The 19,676-nt window shown below is 41.8% G+C and overlaps 1 protein-coding gene across 5 annotated transcripts in view; it reads left to right on the plus strand.

The window, feature by feature from the left end:
* MSRA (methionine sulfoxide reductase A) overlaps positions 1–19,676 on the plus strand; it is a 451,589-nt gene that overhangs the window by 286,647 nt on the left and 145,266 nt on the right. For all 5 annotated transcript variants that reach the window (XM_019440908.2, XM_053901094.1, XM_053901097.1 and 2 more), the window contains one exon: positions 12,601–12,705. In XM_019440908.2, the coding sequence (XP_019296453.1) occupies positions 12,601–12,705 (105 nt within the window). The remainder of the gene's footprint in view (positions 1–12,600; positions 12,706–19,676) is intronic.

Below are 19,676 nucleotides of genomic sequence, written 5' to 3' on the forward strand. Positions count from 1 at the left end.
TGGCAGATTATATATGCTCCACATTAGGTTTTTTGATTCCAAAGGCAGTGCTCATTTAATTGAACCACGATGTCCTATGCTTTCAGCCTTTTCAAGGGTCATTATGGATGAGTGACTGGACGTCAAAGGCATAACCTGGACCAGTGAGTAGAAGGAAGTAGACTTGACTCAATAAAGGCAGAACTTCCCAGCAATTAGAACAGTCCAACAATGGCATGGATACTTTGGTGAAGTAGTGTGTGTCCTGTGACTTGAAATGGTCATCTGAATGTTGCAATGTGGTAAAAAACAACGTGGCATTTGGCTAGATGATCTTTTTCTTTTTTTTTTTTTTTTTTTTTCAACGTTTTTTATTTATTTTTGGGACAGAGAGAGACAGAGCATGAACGGGGGAGGGGCAGAGAGAGAGGGAGACACAGAATCGGAAACAGGCTCCAGGCTCCGAGCCATCAGCCCAGAGCCTGACGCGGGGCTCGAACTCACGGACCGCGAGATCGTGACCTGGCTGAAGTCGGACGCTCAACCGACTGCGCCACCCAGGCGCCCCTAGATGATCTTTTTCAAGTCCCTTATAATCCTGTACATTATTTTGAAAAATCTTATGTCTTACTTCCTCTCCATTGATATAGCTTCATATATCAAACACCTAATTTCATAGTTCTCTTTCCCAACTGCACATCAGAAGCACCTGTCAAGCTTTGTGAAGATGCACGTGCCTAGACCTGACCCCACGCCCCCTGTGTCAGAATTCCAGTGTGGGGTAGAGTGGGAGGTATGAGAATATTCTTTAAAAAGTGTGATTAGAAGGCATAGGCATAGGGTCGTGAACCACTCTTCTGGTGTAACCCACTGATAACAAGGTACAGACGGGCCTCATTTTGGACTTGGTGTCATTTAACAGCATCCAGAAGGCATAGTTTCTAAGCATACAATATCCTTTTAAGTGTTAATCAGACCCTTAATAAAAGTGTGTTTGTTCCCTTGGCTGCGAGAGTACCATGATTCCTTGTTGGCAGGTTAGTTTTACCAATATTTCATAATGCTTGTCCCCCTCATGGTAAGTTGGGAGTAGGTGCTGGTCCAGGAAATGAACATTTGATCAACCCACCTACAAGAACCTTTCATATACTTCTTGTTCTGGAAAAAACACCTCAAAGGGTGTGAAGGTCAGCCTGTATAATCAGCATGTTGGATACAGAAACTAGTCAGCTGCTCACTCCTAGACTGCTTACCCACTAGTTAACTTCATAGCAGTGAGAAACCTCCAGCACCACAAAGAAATGAATGGTTGTAGTTTATTGCTTTCTTGAGGAATTTTCTTAGCAAGTACTCAACTATGTTTATAGCATTCCTCTGAGAGAATAATCTCTGAAGAATGTGCCTGTATTACATACACACCAGAGGATTATAAATTCCCCACTATGTCTCCCCATGATGGACCGGAAAAAAAATCGCAGTTGTTCCAACAGGATTTTTTTCTACTTTTCAATCAATAGGATGCTTTTGAAAGCTTATATTTCTCTTTGGACACTTTAAGTGACTGAAGAGACAAAAGAAAAAAAGCAAAGATAAAATGACAGTATAGACACTCCTCAAATCCTATAATGAACTCCACAGGGCACCCAATTTTGATGTATTAGGATTTTTTTTATAATGAGTACATTGTTGGAAATCACATTTTCTATCTGCAGGAGCTGGAGATGAAACTGAGCTGACATCTTACCTCTTTGTAGTTAATTAGCAAGAGGGAAGGAGTGTTTTGAATCTTGTATGGGAAGAGGGAGGTATTAGTCATCCAGTACTCCCCCTTTCCCTTCAAACACCTGGATCTTTTTGTGTGCTCTTTGATTTGGTTTAACAGTTTGGATGGGTCTTGTTGGCTGGGAAGGATGAGGGGAGTTGGAAAATGGTTATTATTTAATGAAAAAATAACTATAGCTGACTTCTCCCTGCCATCTTCCCTGTAGGATAAATAAAATAGGTCAGGTCGTTTTCTTTAAAGAGGAGTTCCTTACCTGGACCCAGACTGTGGGCAAAATCCAGGCTGCCAGAGTTTTTGTTGTTGCCTTATTAACACTTGTCATCATTGAATCCCCAGCACTTAGTGAAGTGCCTGGAACTGAGTAGGCATTCGAATATTTATGAGTTTAGTGAGTAAATAAAACATTATGCTGACCCATACGGTGAGGTAGTTAAGTTGTGTTAGTTGTATCTAATACCTTTCTCTGGGTAGGTATGGCGAGTTTTACATAGAATTCAGCAGTTTGGGACAGAGAGGCAGAGCAGAGCTTTTATATATAATTCCATTTAGGAGACTGGTCCTTGGGCAGGTGAGCAGTGCTGGGGCCAGTGTGGACACTCATCCAGATGAAGGCTCGATAAGTGGCAGAAAAAAATCAGCACAAAGGATCCTTCAATCTGTGTGTATTTATTAATATCAGATCATGTGCCCAGTCCTGGGGGATGATAGAAAAGAGCCAGTGTCATGGTTCCTTTTCCCAGGAGAACTCTGTATACACGAAACACTGAGCAAGCGCTCAAAAACAGTCAGGACTCAAGTGTTACAAGGTGAGAGACTGATTCCAAGTGGAAGAAGGAGGCTGGATCGGTGGTGTTTGGAAGACAAAAACCATTTTCTGAGTACCCTCTATGAGAATCGCTAGATCCTACCTGCTACATACATCTCTTTTCATCACAGGGGTTTGGCGAGAGACCTCAGGGGACCTGACTCAGTCAGCAAGCCTGGATCTGAGCAAAGCAGATCCCATTGGAGCCCACTGACTGTGCTTTCTCCCCTATATCGTGCTTCTTGTCCAGGTCCTATACGCAGGGAGGGCTTCCTGGAAGAAGCAGCACCTACGGGGACCTTGAGAGTAGTGGAGGGCTTTGATTTCAGGTGGCTGGAGGGTGTGTACTGCAGGCTGGGGGACTACAGCAGCAAGGGGTGTGGATGGGGATATGGACTGTCTGGATCAGGGAGAGTGTGTGGGGAAATGAGATTGGAGACGTGGAGAGGCCTGGTGGCCAAGAAGGGCTCCTGTAGGCCCCTGGGCAGAGGGCAGTTGTGGGAGAAGTGGCTGGGAGTGGAGCCCATCGACAGTGGTCAGATTCTCGGTTGTCTCAATTGCTTACAAGCTCTGAGACTTCAAGCAAGTTATTCAATCTCTTTAAGCCTTGGCTTTCTTGTCAATAAAATGGACATAATAGCATTAATCTTACTAATTGCCCTGGGAAGGTGGCTGTGATACTATAATGAATTTGTGGAGCCAGAAGCACTCTGAAAATATAAAGTGCTGTGTCCAAATGCAGGGGGGTTTGTGGTTATGTTGGGTTGAGCAGGGGAGCTTGGAGGGTGAGCCAGCTAAGAGGCTTTTCCAGTTACAGCACATGATAGCAGGTCTGTGGTGTTGCAGCAGAAAAGAGCTCCCTGTCTCTTTGCCTGTCCTTTTTGAAATCTTGTTTTTGTTTATGACTGTGGCCGTGGCCTGAATGCAACCCCCCTCTTCCATGAAGCACCTCTGACTTCTTCTGTCCACAATGGCCATTTCCTTTCTCTTGTACCTGATGTCTTGATAAGGATGTTGCCCGTTCACAAACCTACCTTACTCACGCTGCCCTCTAGTCTGTGAGCCATGTCATGGTGGGCTCAAGTCCAGTCTCTGCCACTTAATCTTTGACTTTGGGTTCTTTTACCTCTTTGCATCTTAGTTTCCTCCTTGAAAAAGTGGGAATAATAATATTATTTATCTCAGGGTTTTTGTGAGTGTTAACTTCATCAATTTGTATCAAGAGTTTAGAGCAATGCATGGAGTTTAATAAATGCTACATTTATTAAAGGTATTTTGCTATTCATGTTTTCCTATCACCCACCTCCTCCTCATTCATTCCACAGATCTTTGTAAAGAGTGTTAAATTAATTAAACAAGGAGGCCATTAGACTGAGGTGGGTCTATTAGTGTGGCACCAACATAAGCAAATCACAGTCTAGGCCTGTAAATACCTCAAGGTTATGAAACCAAAATGCTAAGGACAGCCAATCACAAACAGCTAACTAACAGCTTTAGCTAGTCAAATAATTTCCTTTATTTGCTTCCACAATTTCTCTATATGTTTCTCCCCAGCTCCTGTCTTTGGAGTGCTCCTAGCCCCTTCCTGTTTGTCACTGCCCTATTTTGCATAGATGTTTGCTCAGATAAACACTTAGGATGTTCAGTATCCTTCAGTTTATTTTTTTAATGTTTATTTTTATTTATTTATTTTTTATATTTTAGAGAGAGAGAGAAAGTGATAGGGGAGAAGGGCAGAGGGAGAGAGAAAGAGAGAGAAAGAGAGAGAGAGAGAGAGAGAGAGAGAGAGAGAGAGAGAATATCCCATGTAGGCTCCATGTTCAACACAGAACCCAACGCAGGGCTTGATCTAACAACGATGAGATCATGACCTGAGCTAAAATCAAGGGTTGGACGCTTAACCCACTGAGCCACCCAGGCACCTCCAGTGTATTCTTTTAACAGGGGTTAATATCCTTCCTCCTTTCCTCTGTGCTCCTCTCCTTCCCTCCTTCCCTCCTTCCCTCCTCACCCATTCCCGTCCAGCCTGCCTGCCTGCCTGCCTTACTTAAGGACTGTGGGACTCCCATGCACCTCCTGATAACTAAGACAGTGAGCACTGAGATCCAGGAGAGGGAGGTTGACAGCTGGCTGCTTAAGGGGTGCACTGGGCTCAGGATGAGTGGTTTTTACACTTTTACACTTAATAGTAGCTCTGTTAAGAATCACCTGGGGAATCTTATAAAAATACAGATTCCTGGACCTTCCCCCCCAAATTATGAAATAATAGTGGCAATGGTAAAAATAACAATACTAACCATACTGTTATGAATAAAGCTAATATTGGGTGGGCCAGACTATTCTTAGTGCTTCCTGTGGATTATCAAACTAATCCTCACAGTAGTCCCTGAGGTGAGTATTATGAATATCCTCATTTCACAGATAAGGAAATGAAAGCTTAGAGAAGAAAGAGCTTGGTCAAGGTCACACCACTGCCAGGTGGCCACGAGGCAAGCCAAGGAAGCACAGTGCTGAATGCTTCCTTGGGCTGAGTGGTGCCCAGCAGGCTGGGTCTAGACAGGCACCCTGTCGACTGTGATGTGTGGCTCATGGCTGGATCACAACATGGGGAGAGGAGCGAGCAGGCCTGGAGGTCTTTCATTGCCTTGCAGATACAGCAGAAGCCCTGCTCGCTGCAAGGGGTACCCATGTGGCTATACTGTCTGCTGGGGGACCAGGTGGGCGACCGTTCCCCGACCCTCCCCACAGCAGCAGCAAAGGGCCCCAGGAACCTTGATACTAGGAGCGGAAACCATGTGCACAGGTCTTATCTGCATCCTGCTTTCCTTGTCTCCTTTCCATCTCTCTTTGCTTTCCTCCTCTCTGCCCTTGACACACCCCCTTCCAGAGGGCAGGGGCTCTGCCCTCCCAGGCTTTTCCTCCCACCCTGGGACCTAGGAATCCACACAAACCATGCAGGTCTGGGCTGCTCGGCTTGCCTTTGGAGCCCCTTTTGCTCAGGCCAGACGCCACACCCAGGAGCCCCTCACAGGCTCAAGCTGCCCTTGGCACGGATGGTCATGCTCATTCGCCTTATGGAAATCTCTGCATCAGATTTGCCCGTGCTGTGGGGAAGGAGCCACCATTTCTACCGAGAATTTGGAATAGAACTCAATTCACTTGCTTAGCTCACTTGCTTATCATGCCAGTGGTGTGATTCTGACCACTTGTGACTGCCGCCTGCTGGCCTGCAGCCATTTGGCTTTGACTTGAGAGAGGTGGCCTCACATATTCTGCCCTGGGGACAGTGGGAGGGCCTTCAGCTCTTCTCAGTCCAGGTGACTCTTCACCGTCTCCTGAATATCATGGACTCTGATGGACATAGGTTCTTGTCCAAAAGAAGTTGTTGACAGGTGTGATGGCATAGTAGGAAACAGTGTCTCCAGGGAGGCAAGATTCCAAACTGCTTCCAGAGGCTTCTTTTTACCTGAATTAAGAACTCTCTCATTAAACCCATGTCTTTTAGTTCTGATTCTAAGGTGAGGAATCACACTTGATTCATTATAGTTCATCAGAAGAATGGGAATCTGGGTCTTTGCCTGGTGTGGATGAAGGCCTGACTACAGCTCCCATCGGGGCTGGAATGTGTCGGCTGGGACCTCACCTGAGCACCTGATTGAGTAGATGTAGACACTTAGCTGATATTTCTAGAATAGATGCATGAATGAAATCACAATTAGACACTTACAGAGATAAAATTTAGTTTGATGAACTAGAACTTCCTTGTATCTTATGTTTTCTCCTGTGATTTGGTCCTTATGGGGAAGGCATCCCTTTTAAGAAAACTCAAAAGGGAAATAACAATAGAAATCTTATTTATGTATAGAGAGCTTTACTCTTCCCCAGTACTTTCCCACATATGACCTCATTTAATCCTGATGAGTCTTCTGTCACAGAGGTTATTTTTATTTCTATCCAAAAAAGAAGACTTGGGATCACAGTCAAAAAAGTGTCAAACTACTTGTTAGACCTATGGTCTAAATTACTTCTTGTGACTTTAATTCTAGTCTTTTCCCCTTCTACCCCAGCTGAGTAGAGAATAACTATAATAATACAACTTTTGATAATAAGACATAGAGAATTAGAGAGACTTACATCCTATGTGGAGGCATGTTCTAATTCCACATTTAGCAGATGAGGAGACTGAAGCAAGTTTCCTCAAGTAGATGAAGCAACTCAATAGATAAAAGGGCCTTCAAAAATTCATGTGGGCCCCTTAGGGAAGGCATGGCTCATATGCCATGGAGCTCTGATTTGAACCACCCTTTTCTTCTATCCCTGGCCATGCCAAGGTCAGGCAGTTGCCACGTGGCTGACCCAGAATGGTAGCCCAGGCAGTGTGTGGCTCCTGAGTGGGGGCTCCCTACGAGCACACAGCACTGCCCTCTGCTACGCTCTCCCTGCCCTTGCATCTCACCAGCTTCCGGGCTGTCTCCTGTTTTTATCTACTGGGCAGACCACCTTCTTGCTCTCTCCTCCCTTTTTACTAGCCTGAGTATAGCAAAACAAATCACACTAACCTGGAAGAGTTGAAGATAATGTTTTCCCCATGGGATGGAAAGCCATGACATAGAACTTCAAAGACAGGCTAATTATCTTGGGATTCTCCTTTAAAAACACCTGGTTCACTTGGCTTCCACAAAGGTCTAGGTGACTGCAGAGTGCCTGATTTTTCAGCGCCACTCCCCCCACCCCAAACATTCCTTTAGGTTTCTTCTGGGATCTTTTGTCTTATAAGGAATGACTGCCCATAACCTACTTCTCTGCATTCATTACTTTTCTTTGGGCTCATGGGGTAAGGAAACACTGGGAAATGCTCAGAGAAGACATTAGTCCTTTTCATTTCAAGACATTTTTGAACAACAATGTTAGAACCCCTCTGATGCTGCTGTGAATTGTTAACAAGCATGTTTGCACATCACATCTATCATGGTATTTGCACGATGTTATATGAAGAAACAGCTCAAAGTATTTTTAAGATACAGCCTTTTATCTCTGGAAGCACCAGAAAGTATTTGCAGATTGGTCCCGGGAATCAAATTAGCCTAGCACATTGGTGAGTTCCTGGAGGCGTGGGCATTTCTGTAAGTGGTTCCTAGCCCCTTAATCCTTTTGATCATTTGCACTGTGTATTTTTACACAGACTCTTGTACTTTGGAGAAATAAAATAAAGAAACTTAAAGGTGAGTTTGATGAGGGCTTCTCCCCACTGTTTGTCAATGCAGATGGATCTTGAATTTTAATGGTAGCAGTTTCTTTTAAACCACCAAGCTTCTTTAAACCTCTCCACAAATAATGTCCGTGCTTAGATTATGTCTGAAAGTGTTTATGGAAATCTTTCCTGACCCCATATTCCTACCACAAAAGAAGGGCCTAATCCTGTAAAATAGTCTTGACAGCCTGGATGTCAATTACTCCACAGCTGTGATTTCTCATATAGGGCCACTGCCTGTATGACATTTGCAGCCACTTGCTGACTTCAGCGGTCTACAGTCAGGAGCCTGGCTTACGGGCATAGAATGAGCACCTCACTAGATCCTGCTGCTTATTGGCTGTGGGATGTTGTGTGAGAAAACTTGTGGAGAGGACTTAGTTGTCTTACCTTTAAATGGGGACTGTATCTCTCTTATAAAATTGTGAGACATATTTGTATGCCCATGTTTATAGCAGCGTTATTCTCAGTAGCCAAAAGGTGGAAGCAACCCAAATGTCCATTGACAGATGAATGGATAAGTCAAATGTGGCATATCCATATACTGGAATATTACTCATTCTAAGAATGAGGGAGGAAATTCTGACACTTGCTGCAACATGGGTGAACCTTGAGGATTGTGCTAAGTGAAAATTGCACTTTTCTGAAGTGTCTAAAGTGGTCAAATTCACAGAAACAGAAGTGGAATGGTTGCCGGGGGTTGTGGGTAGGAGAGAAACGAGGAATTAGTGTTCAGCGGATACAGTTTCAGGCTTGCAAGGTGAAAGAAGTTCTGGAGATGGATGGTGGTTGACAGTAGCACAAGTACTACTTATGAATAGTAGTTCACACTACAGGTGTGAATGTAGTTTATGCCACCAAACTGTGCACATGAAAGATGGTTAAGATGGTAAAGTTTGCTGTGTGTATTTTCCACAATAGGAAGAACTCGGGAAAAAACTTGTTATGAGCATTAAAGAAGGTCAAGTAGGTAAAGTGCCTACCGTTTTATCAGACTTCAGTGAAGGTAACACTTTTTACTAGGGTTAGGACATTGTATTGTAACGGTCACATGATACTTCACCATGAGGTTATACCATAATTGGTTTCTTTAAAAAAATTATCTTAATGTTTATATATTTTTGAGAGAGACAGAGCATGAGCAGGGAGAGGGACAGAGAGAGAGGGAGACACAGAATCTGAAGCAGGCTCCAGGCTCTGAGCTGTCAGCACAGAGCCTGATGTGGGGCTCGAACTTAGGAACCAGGAGATCATGACCTGAGCTGAAGTCAGACGCTTAATTGACTGAGCCACCCAGGTGCCCCAGTTGGTTTCTTTTTTTATTTGACTTTTGGATATCTTATAGTATTCCAGCATTGTAATGATGGAGTAAAAAAAAATTTTTTTTTGCATGTACATATCTTTTCCATTATTTGGGGTTGTATCTTTGGGATAGATTTTCTGTATCACTTAGTGGAGGTGAGTTAATCCTTGTGGCTCTTGATACATATGCCTGTGGGAGTTGGTCATTTATACTGTCACCAGCCAAGTAAAGATGCCAGTTTCAGTCTCCTCATCAGCGCTAGTTACGCTTTTAAGCAGTTTTATAAAATGTAATGCGAGATGGTATGTTCATGTTTCAATATGCCTTTATTTGCTTTTATCACTAAAAATGTTGAGCATTTTTCAATCTTGACTTACATTTATTTCTTCTTACATGCACTGCCTGTTTACATCTTTTACCTATATTTCTAGTGTGGTTTTCTATGCTTTTGTTACCAAATATATTTATCATAATTGTTACACATTGTTGCTACTTTTAATATTTAGGGAGTTTAATTTTTATTTAATTAAATCATTCACTTAAACATTTCAAAATACAAAATAATAAGATTTTAAAGTAGGATCAAAAGTGGTTTATAGTAACATTATTATACTTAATGTATCTTCTTCCCATAATTCTCCCATAATTCTTTTCATATCTGTTTGCATAAAATCTGTCTTTTGCTTACTTACATGCCTATAGTATTTGAATTGAAATTATGTAAGATGACCAATTCACTTAAATATAAATACATTTTTATTTATTTATTCATTTATTTATTTATTTTTAAGTGTTTATTTATTTTTGAGAGGGAGAGAGAGCACAAGCAAGGGTAGGGCAGAGAGAGACAGACAGAAGATCTAAAGTGGGCTCTGCATTGACAGCAGTGAGCCTGATGTGGGGCTTGAACCCATGAACCATGAGATCACAGCCTGAGCTGAAGTTGGATGCTTAACTGACTGAGCCACTGAGGTGCCCCTAAATATCTTTTTAAAAAATAATAAGAAAAATAAAAATATAATCCAATATAAAAAGGATATTGCCAAAATCAGAGCAAATAAATTAAAATTATTAATAAACATGACCCTTTTCTTTGCCTTACTAATAATTAAATTCATTGAAAATAAACTGATAGGGTACAATTGTCCAATTGGTAAGAGTTAAAAACATTATAATAGTCACTGAGATTGGCCTTGAAATATACTGCCAATAGGGAGAGAAAATTGGGTCAACTTTACCGAAGCATTTAAGCACTAGATATCAAGAAACTTAAAAATGTTTGTAAACATTGGTTTAGAAATCCCACTTATGTAACTGTGGCTTGAGACAGTCTTGGAAATGTGGAAAGATATTTATGTTGATAGATAAAAATAGGATTGAGTCTAAACTCCAATGACAGGGAGTGATTGAATAATAGTACAACCATCTTTGGAGTGTTATATAGTCATTATAATGGCTTTTTCTAAAAATTTTAGTGATGTGGGGACAAACAATATGCTGGTATGTAAAAGAAAAGCATGATGACAAGATTACAATAAAGCAAATTGTGCATGGTGTGGTGGTGTGTGTGTGTATGAGCACATGTGCACTTGTGTGTATTTGGTACATATCCAGAAAGAATTGTGTAAAAAATGTTGATAGTACTTATTTTATGTGGTCAGATTACAACACATTATTTTTTTTTCTTTTTTATACTTCTGCACATTTTCTAAGCTTCATATTATTTGTAAATTATTATTTCTACCATCAGAAATAAATTTAAATATTAAAAAAAGATTAAAGATAATGAATAGATTTTTATTTTCTTTTTCTGGATTCATGTTCACTTTGCTTTCTTTGCTTTGTTTATTGGAAAGAATCCTGGACAAAACACCAGAAGGTTTTTAGGTTATGGTCCAGAAATTCACTAGCTCTATGTGAATTTGGGGCAAATCCAACTTCTGTGTATCTCAGTTTTCCAATGGTAAAATGGTTGAGAATTAAGGTGAGATTAACAACCTATGGGCAAACACTTTGCAAACTAAGTTGCAAGTTCAAGGGACTCCTGGACCACTGTGTGGTCTGAGAATTTGTTAGGACTCAGAGAACTCACTGAGAACAGTTATCCTCAGAGTTACAGTTTATTATAGGGGAAGGGTATGGATCAAAATCAGCCAAAGGAGGAGATGCATAGGGCAGGGTCTAGAAGGGTTCCAGTGCAAAGTTTCTGTGTTATCTTCCATGCAGTCAGGATGTATTACCCTCCTGGCATCCGTGTGTGACAGTATGCAAAGAGTATTGCCAACCAGGAAGCTCACCCATGCTTTGATGTCCAGAGTTGTTATTGGGGCTTTTTTACACAGGCATGATTGATTGATTGCCCACAAGGTTGAATTCTGTCTCTGGGTCAGCTGATGCTGTGTTACCCAAAGACCCTACTCTCGGCACAAGGTTGGTCTGTCTGGCATGACCAGCCCTGAACCTAACTAACACTGTTGGGTATGGCCAACCCTACCCTATGATTCAAAGTGGCCAGCTCCCACCCTAGGACTGTTGGTGTGGCCGGCACCACTTTAAAGAAGGACATTCCTATCAGGTATGACATAAATTACCTTCCAGAGGCCAAGGCTAAGGCCAGATATCTCTTTGGGCAAAGCTAAATTCTTAACTATGCATAAGGTGACTGGAAAGAGATGGAAAACAAATTTAAATATAGAAATGGTATGTATGGAGTCTTCTATCACTTACTGCACTCTAACACCGTAAAATAAGGCAGGGTATGAATTCTATAGATACAAGTGCAAATACCCACTTCCCTGATCTACAGAACCTTGGGGACCACCTCTGAGAATGTGCATGCTAACAGAGACACATTTGCTGCAGTGGTTGTTTACCACGAGACGAATTAGACTGAGAAAACACTTACCACCCCGCTGGGTATGTGAACCTGACCCTTGCCTCTGTGTTAACAGCACAGCAAATATGTCCCCCCATTAACGAATTTATCTGATGCAATATAAGCCTGCTTGTTACAGGTTTCTTGATCTGGCACCATCTCATTCTGTTAGTGCAGCAAAACTTACTGCATATAGCACAGTGTGGTGATGATAAAAATAAATTGGCTCATTCCCCTCACAGAGTTTCAAACCATGAGCACTATGTCAGATTGGATGCGTAAGGTTTGATAAGAGTGAGATAAAAAAAAAAAGAAAAGAAAACCCAAGTTTGTTTTCTCATGAAATTAAAAAAAATAATTAGAGCACAATGACGAGAAGTCATCATCCTCAGGAAGCTTGCCAGAGGACAACTGTGTGCTCTTATGGAGAAAGAACCAGTGACAGACTTACTATGAAACCATTCGTTAATGTAGTTATGCTCCCACCCTTCCTTCGGAGGAGGGAAGAATTTTAGCCCTTGTCTGGTGATTTTTTGGAAATGAGCAACTTGTAGTAAATTGGTGTTGTCAGTAAATTTTGGTTGTATGTTCTGTTTCTTTCAAGGAAAAACTGGCCATGCAGAAGTAGTCCGAGTGGTGTACCAGCCAGAACGCATCAGCTTTGAGGAACTGCTCAAGGTCTTCTGGGAGAATCATGACCCGACCCAAGGTAGATGAGTGAGCCAGTATTTAATTATCTTACTAATTACAGCTGGGATAATTAGTGTTTGAGCTGCATGGAAGAGATGAACCTTGAAATCACACAGGAGCTCAAGAATATGATTGCAGACATTTATTGACGGAGAAGAGGAGGGGCTGGGGAGCAACCGGGGGGAGAGAATAAAGGCGCAGCCACAGTCTGCACTCCTCCCCCCTTTACAGCTGTCAGGGGTGGGAAAATTCCCACAGAGAAAGACGCCAGACAATAGAGATTCATTCACCTTTGATTATTGCATTATTCCTCCTTAATGCAGTCTTTTGTCTACAAAATTAAAGTGTCTTTCTAGCAGCTCCAAAGTTTTCCTGATTTATGGTTCCTTTATTTCCCTGAATTTAGCCTTTCTCATCTTTTGACATTATCAGGCTCTTTTTTTTTTAAATGTCTGCGGGTGATAAAAAAAAAAAAAAGAACATAAAGGTAAAATGCAATATTCAATGGGTCCACAATGCTTAGGTTATTTACTATTTCATTTGTCTTCTTTGAGATTTGTTATATGGAGACATTAATATGTTTGGGCTATAAACAATGGTGGCCAGAAATTTTATTTGAATGCACACACAAGCAAAAATCCCCTGTTGGCAAATATCATTTGTAATATTCAATAATGAAGCAATTTCCAGATTTCATCCTAACAGCCTTACAAGCACTGCCTTGCCAATATGATGATCTGATATTATGAGGCTTATGAACTGAAAAGTCCTATATAATAGATGTGATTTTCACAAACCCTGTTCATTTAGCAATCAGTCTATTTAACAAAAATATTTTCCCTTTGGTGTCAGGTTTTTGTGTAGCGGGTATGCTATGTTGGCTGTTTCTGAAGAAGGGATCTGTTTTTCCAAATGTGCATTGTGCTTTGTGGTGGAATTTTAATATGACCCCAGCAGCACAGGATGGTGGGCCCTGAGTTCTGGTTCTAAGAACCACTCAGTGCCTGGGGGATTTACTAGAGGGCAAAAGTCAGAGCTAAGTATAGTAAAATGATAAATAAGCCAGGGTACTGCAGGTACAGGATCCAGGCAAATCCATCAGGGTGGGTGAAGGCCTAGGAAGGAAGCCAGGAGCAGGAGTTCCATTATAGTGAAGTCTGGTTTGACATAGGGGGATGAGTCCCTAGCAGTAGAGGGATAAGGTATGGGGCAGGGGAAGTAGAAGACTAGTAGGGCAAGAATACTATAATGAGAAGATTCAGATGTCACCCTGGTCTGGACTACTAGACTGGCCTATCATATGAGAAAGGCAGGTCTGACAAACTTAGTCTTGGCTCAAGCAGGAGGCTCTGACAATGAGCATCATAAACAAGAGTGATGATGGCTAAGAGCTTGTGCTGGTGGGCCTTTGATCCAGGTGGAGCAGGCATTTGGCTCTCAAAGCCAAGGGTCATGGCAGATGCTGAGAGCTCCAAAATTCTCAGTGAAGATACACATTAGGAGCCCAGGCAAGCCTGAAGTCATGTAGGAGACAGGATCCCCACAGGCTTACAAGGTTAGGTACATGGCCTTTGGCCTGGCCATCCATAATGTCCTGTCCTGATGGAATCACTTTATGCTTAGCCCTGGCAAAATTTCAGAGGGTGAAGTCTGTCATGCACTTCTCTCCTTTCTTCTCTTAACTTCTTACCTATTTTATCACATCTTTACCAGCACACCTCAGTTAATTATATCACTAGTACTGGCCCCTAAATCTTAGAGGGAATTCTACTTTTAAAAGAACCTTAAAAGAACCTCTTGTTCTCCCCATCCCACAGATCAAATTTGTCTCAACTGTGCTTCAGCCCTCTTTCAAATTCTTTGTTTGCTGTGTATTCTATTGTTTGCTAATAACAAGGTACCACAGATCCGGTGGCTTAAACAACAGTAATTTATTTTCTCACAGTTGAAGAGGCTAGAAGTCTGAGAGGAAGGGGTCGGCAGGGTTGGATTCTTCTGAGGCTTCTCTCCTTGGCTTGTAGATGTCTGTGTTCTCCCTGGGTCCTCACATGGTCTTCCTTTCACATGTGTCTTTGTCCTAATCTCTTCCTATAAAGACACTGTCATGTTGGATTAGAGCCTACCCAAATGACCTGATTTAATCTTAATCTTTAAAGACCGTCTCCAAGTAAAATTATATTCTGAGGTACTAGAGTTTAGGGCTTCAACATATGAATTTGGGAAAGATACAATTCAGCCCATGACACTGTTCCATAAATTATAGCTTGGTATACTATTCTTCCAGAGGTATTTTGATTCTAACAGAGGGTTTGTAGATTCATAGACTAGAAGGGATGTTAGAGGTCATCTGGTTAATCTTCAGCTTCAATTCTGTAAGTCAAAAGATGAAATTGCTACTGACAGCGTTCACAGACAATAGGATTTGATTGTTGAGTACATATTTTTTTCACTGATATTTTAGAAAAATTATGCATGGACAGGAATAGTTTTTCTACCCTCGCATATGTCTGTTTCTACTTACAATATTGCTTGATGCAGTATATATAGTCACAGGTATTAAATTGCAAGATATCTGATCTTCCCACATTATTAGTAGGATTACTTTTGTTGGATAGTTTAATGTAATGGGCTATGGTAACAATCTTTTTCTGTATTCCAGAGTTTCCCATGACACTTCTGGAAATAGGGTGAAAGGAGTGATCACATGACCCAGGCCTGGCCAGTCACAGTATCTTTTTCTATTGCCAACAGTGTTTGATTCAGGGAATGGGCATGGGACCCAAGCATGACCAGTTGGAGCCCTTCTCTGGGACTGTTGTGTGAGAGAAAAAGGTGTTCTCCCTTTTCTGGGGAGGTGGAGGTGCTCTGTATGTGGAAAGAGCCTGTCCACAGAAGAAGCAAGGGAGGAAGATGGGAAGAGACACTGAGAGACAAGAGATAGGAAGAGAGAACCTTCAGGAGACTGAGGTCCTCTCAGCTATGAGAGCTACTAGGTACCTACCCTCCGTCTCCATCTTTTTTTAACTTAAGCTAGTTTTTTGGGTTTCTACTACTTGCCACAACAACAACCACAAAAATTACTGCTTCGCCACTCATTCAACTTAATCATTGTGCTTATTATATCCAGCCACTGTTAGTTAACCATGTTCATGGTCAACCATGACCTCTATAAATTAGAGGTTTAAAGCCATTTGGTTAATAATTTTGTCATTGACTCAGACACGAAGTGGAGGACATTAAAGATTGTTTTCTCAATACCTGTTGGTGGTTTGATTCTGGGGTTCCTTGGTAATTCAGATTGAAGAATTGGGATTTAAGATTTGAGATACATGGCTTGAATATATACCAAATCATCTCAATGTTTCTAAACTGCTATGAAAGACTATCAGTCATTAATGACACTTATCTTGTATCTACTCTGTTTGCCAGGCACTTTGTTAGGTGGTGCTAAATCACCAAGTTGTCTATAAAATGCAGCAGTATCCAGCCTCTTGGCTAATGCATAGAGAAAATAGATTTCTATAGGCAGAAAATAGTTTAATCTGGTGTACCAAGATCAAATGAGCATTCAGATAAATGTGTGTAAGACCAAAATATTAACCTGAAATCATTAAAACAAGTATATGCTAACATTGGAACTTTAAAAGCAAAAACATAAATTCAGAAGAAAGCCAGTGTCAATGAATTTAATATTCCCAGGGAACCCAGAGGAGCCAAAACATGTAGTCACATGTACTTTTTCTGAGGTAAGAATTTGAAGCCCACTCCCTGAAGGATGGTCACAAAGCAGGTGAACTTGGCCATCTGAACACAACTTCTGAATTCTCTGCTTAAAGTCACATGGTGACTCCTGTCACTTTTCCTAGTGCAAAGTGGCCCAGAAAAGAGAACCACCCAGTAGAACAGAGGAGGGACAGAGAGAAGTGTAAGACTGACTGGTGTTACTCGGAAAGTGGATGTTTCAGAAGACAGCAGCATGTTGGCTTTGGAGAGACTCTCATTGATAAAGCAATAGCCAAGTCTAGGTTGTTTTCTGAAACAGGAGTGATTCTTAAAACTGTGTAAGGAATACTCTTGCCTATGCCTGAGTTGCTTACCAGCAAAAAGACAAAACTTGAGTAAAGTTGAGAAGACATTGACCTTTGGTGTGAAGATATGCTCAGGAAACACATGATCCTCAACGGTAATATGGCTCAAGAGAAATGTGTTTTAATTAGCATGCTTGAAGACTTCAGTACTTTGCTTATAGAGTCGTTAAACATTTGAAGGAGTCACTTAAATTTTTTAGGTATGATTTACTTCATTTTGTGAGAGAAGAAATATCCTAGAATAATATTTGCAAATGTGGAGACTCTCGCTAATGTTCAAGGTTTACTATGGTAGCAATGGCATGAATTTAAGTGTAAAGTCCCTTTCAATTAAATTAGATCTTCATGGCATAGGCCAGACAGAAAAAATCCTTCAAGGTACTGAAGCAGCTCTCACGATATCTGCCCTAATGGCAAGAAAGAACTTCCCATGGTCTGCATTTGGAAGGGAGCAGAGCTGGAAAGAGAACCATCAGAAAGTGTAGGCTTTTCAAGGTACAGGTGGGGCCAGAGACCTGCTATTTCACAGCCAATAGGCAGTGGGTCCTGAGAGAGTGCTACTCAGTGGATTAGCTTCAAGTGAAGTAACAGACCTAATAGCATCATTATACGTTTGGCCAGTAATTGGAATAGTCTTTTCTCTTAATTTACCAATTACCACAAAATCTCTATTTTGCCGAAGCACTCAGATACCACCGTTTAAGCTAATATGACTTGTTCCAGCGTTCTGTCTTACTCATGAGACAAATATGGTCCCTCCAGGTTTCTAAGGATAGACTGGAGCATGCTCATTCCTGACTGTGTGGTCTCCAAACCCCCCAGTCTCCAGGAAACATGGCAGAGCCTGAGATTTAGGAGATTTGGGGTCTGGGCCCACCTCGCCCCTTCCTAACTGTGTGACCTTAGCCAAGACACTTTATTCAATCTGAGCCCTCTATTTTCTCATCTGTCAGAAGGGGATATTAATGTCTATACTGCATGGGTCATAGGTTGTCATAAGTGTTCAATGAAATAATGTGAAAATAACTTGAAAACGGTCAAGTACCATGCAAGTGCCAGGCATTGTCCCTGTGTCCTCCTCAATACAATACAGTTTCACTGGGTTTATTTATTTTTATATCTACAATTTCTGCGGGAAAATATTTACCCTCTGCCTACAAAAGTGTGGGTTTTCTACCCACAAACTTTCTTTTGTCCTTCCTGTTAGTTGAAAAGATTTCAGCATTGTTGATGTTGTCATTCTGTGATGAAACGGCTGCTGTCGCTGCTGCTGGGGTGGTGGCTGTGAGGCTGATGGACAGGTGGCTCTTTAGCTTTGCTGCTGACACAGTCATCCAAAGAAGCAGATCACATCCCAGACTCTCATGCTTGATCTGTTTCCTGCCTGGTACCCTCTGTGCATCAGTTACACCATTTCAGTCCTGTTCCTGCACCGACCCATACCTTGGGCCAAGCCACAAGGACACGGGTGCAGAATGTAGAGATTTCAACTTCGTCTCACTTGATCCCCCAAGTCTGACTTCTCGGTCCCAACCTGTTTTATTCTCCTCAATCCTGGGAGAAGGGATAGCAACATTTTCTAAGCACCTTTTATGGGCCAGTCTTAGTGATAGATGTTTTATATTTATAATTTCATTTAATCCTTACCACAGCCTTAGGAAGTGGGGTTCATTGAAACCCCATTAACTGAAGAGAAGAAATAAGGTTCCAAACAACAATCTTGTTTGGTATTGATGGCAGTATTTGGACTCGGCTCTGTCTAAAGCTCAAGGCTGTTTTCTTTCCCCTTTACCAGAGGGGTCCAGACTTCCAGACTAGGGGAAATTCTTCCAAGGACAAATGATTTTATGGATCCCCTCTCCCCATGTGATCTAGTTGTGTTCTTAGTAACCTTTTTAAAGCAAATATGTTAAGATGCCACTATGAAGTTAACTACACTTTAAATTGAATGCTTATTTTATTAACCACCACAATATCACATACCTCTGGAAAATAGAAATGCCCACACACATAATGCATTCTACAGACTCCAGGCAATGCCTGCTGCATGGTTGGATTTACGGACTTCTTGTAGTAGCTCTAAGCCTTCTCAGAGGACTGTGGCTATAGGTGGAAGCTCCTCCAATGTGCTCCTGAGGGAGCAGTGACCCTTCTGCAGATGCCTGCTGGCTGAGACTGCTCATTGACCCCAGTATCAGTTTCCCCACTTCTGTAGGATTGTAATTTTAACTAGATTGGTAGCACCAATTGAAACTAAATTTCTCAGACTCCTTATGGCTAAGTATGGCCACGTGTCAGAATTCTGACTATCAGGGAATGAGCACACATGATGGTTGCAACTTCTGGGTTGTATGTACTTAGAGCAAGGAGTATTCTCTTGCTCTTCCTTCCTTCCTACAAGTTGCCTCTAAAGGTAGTGGTGAACCAGCCTGGAGCATGTGGATGGGGGTCTCACCCTTGTAATGGAGGCACTACAAACTAGAAGGCTCCAGAGTCACTATTCCAGGCTGAACTGTGTGTAAGAACTATCTTCTTTAACCGATTGTTATTTTGGTTCAGTTAGGCTTTCCCCACCCTCCCCCCCAACCTTTTCTACAACAGCTGAACTTATATCTTTACTAAAATAGCCTTCAACTAGAAGCTGGTGATGAACTCCCAGTCACTCTTCTGAAGATCTTAATTAAAATGTTTCCTTAATTAAAGCATCTTTAATTAAATCTGTTAAGAGTATGGACCCTGGGGTTAGAGAAGATATGGCTTTAACCAGGTCTGCTGTGAACTAGCTGCATGACCTGGGGAAGTTACAGCACATCACCAAGTCTCATTTCTCTCTGTCTTTACTTGAACTCCTGGGTCCGAGCTATCATTATCTCTCATCTGGCTGCTACACTAGACTCCTGAC

The sequence above is a fragment of the Panthera pardus genome, unplaced genomic scaffold, assembly GCF_024362965.1.
Source record: "Panthera pardus isolate Hobbes unplaced genomic scaffold, ASM2436296v1 HiC_scaffold_13, whole genome shotgun sequence".
In the NCBI taxonomy this organism is placed as follows: domain Eukaryota; kingdom Metazoa; phylum Chordata; class Mammalia; order Carnivora; family Felidae; genus Panthera; species Panthera pardus.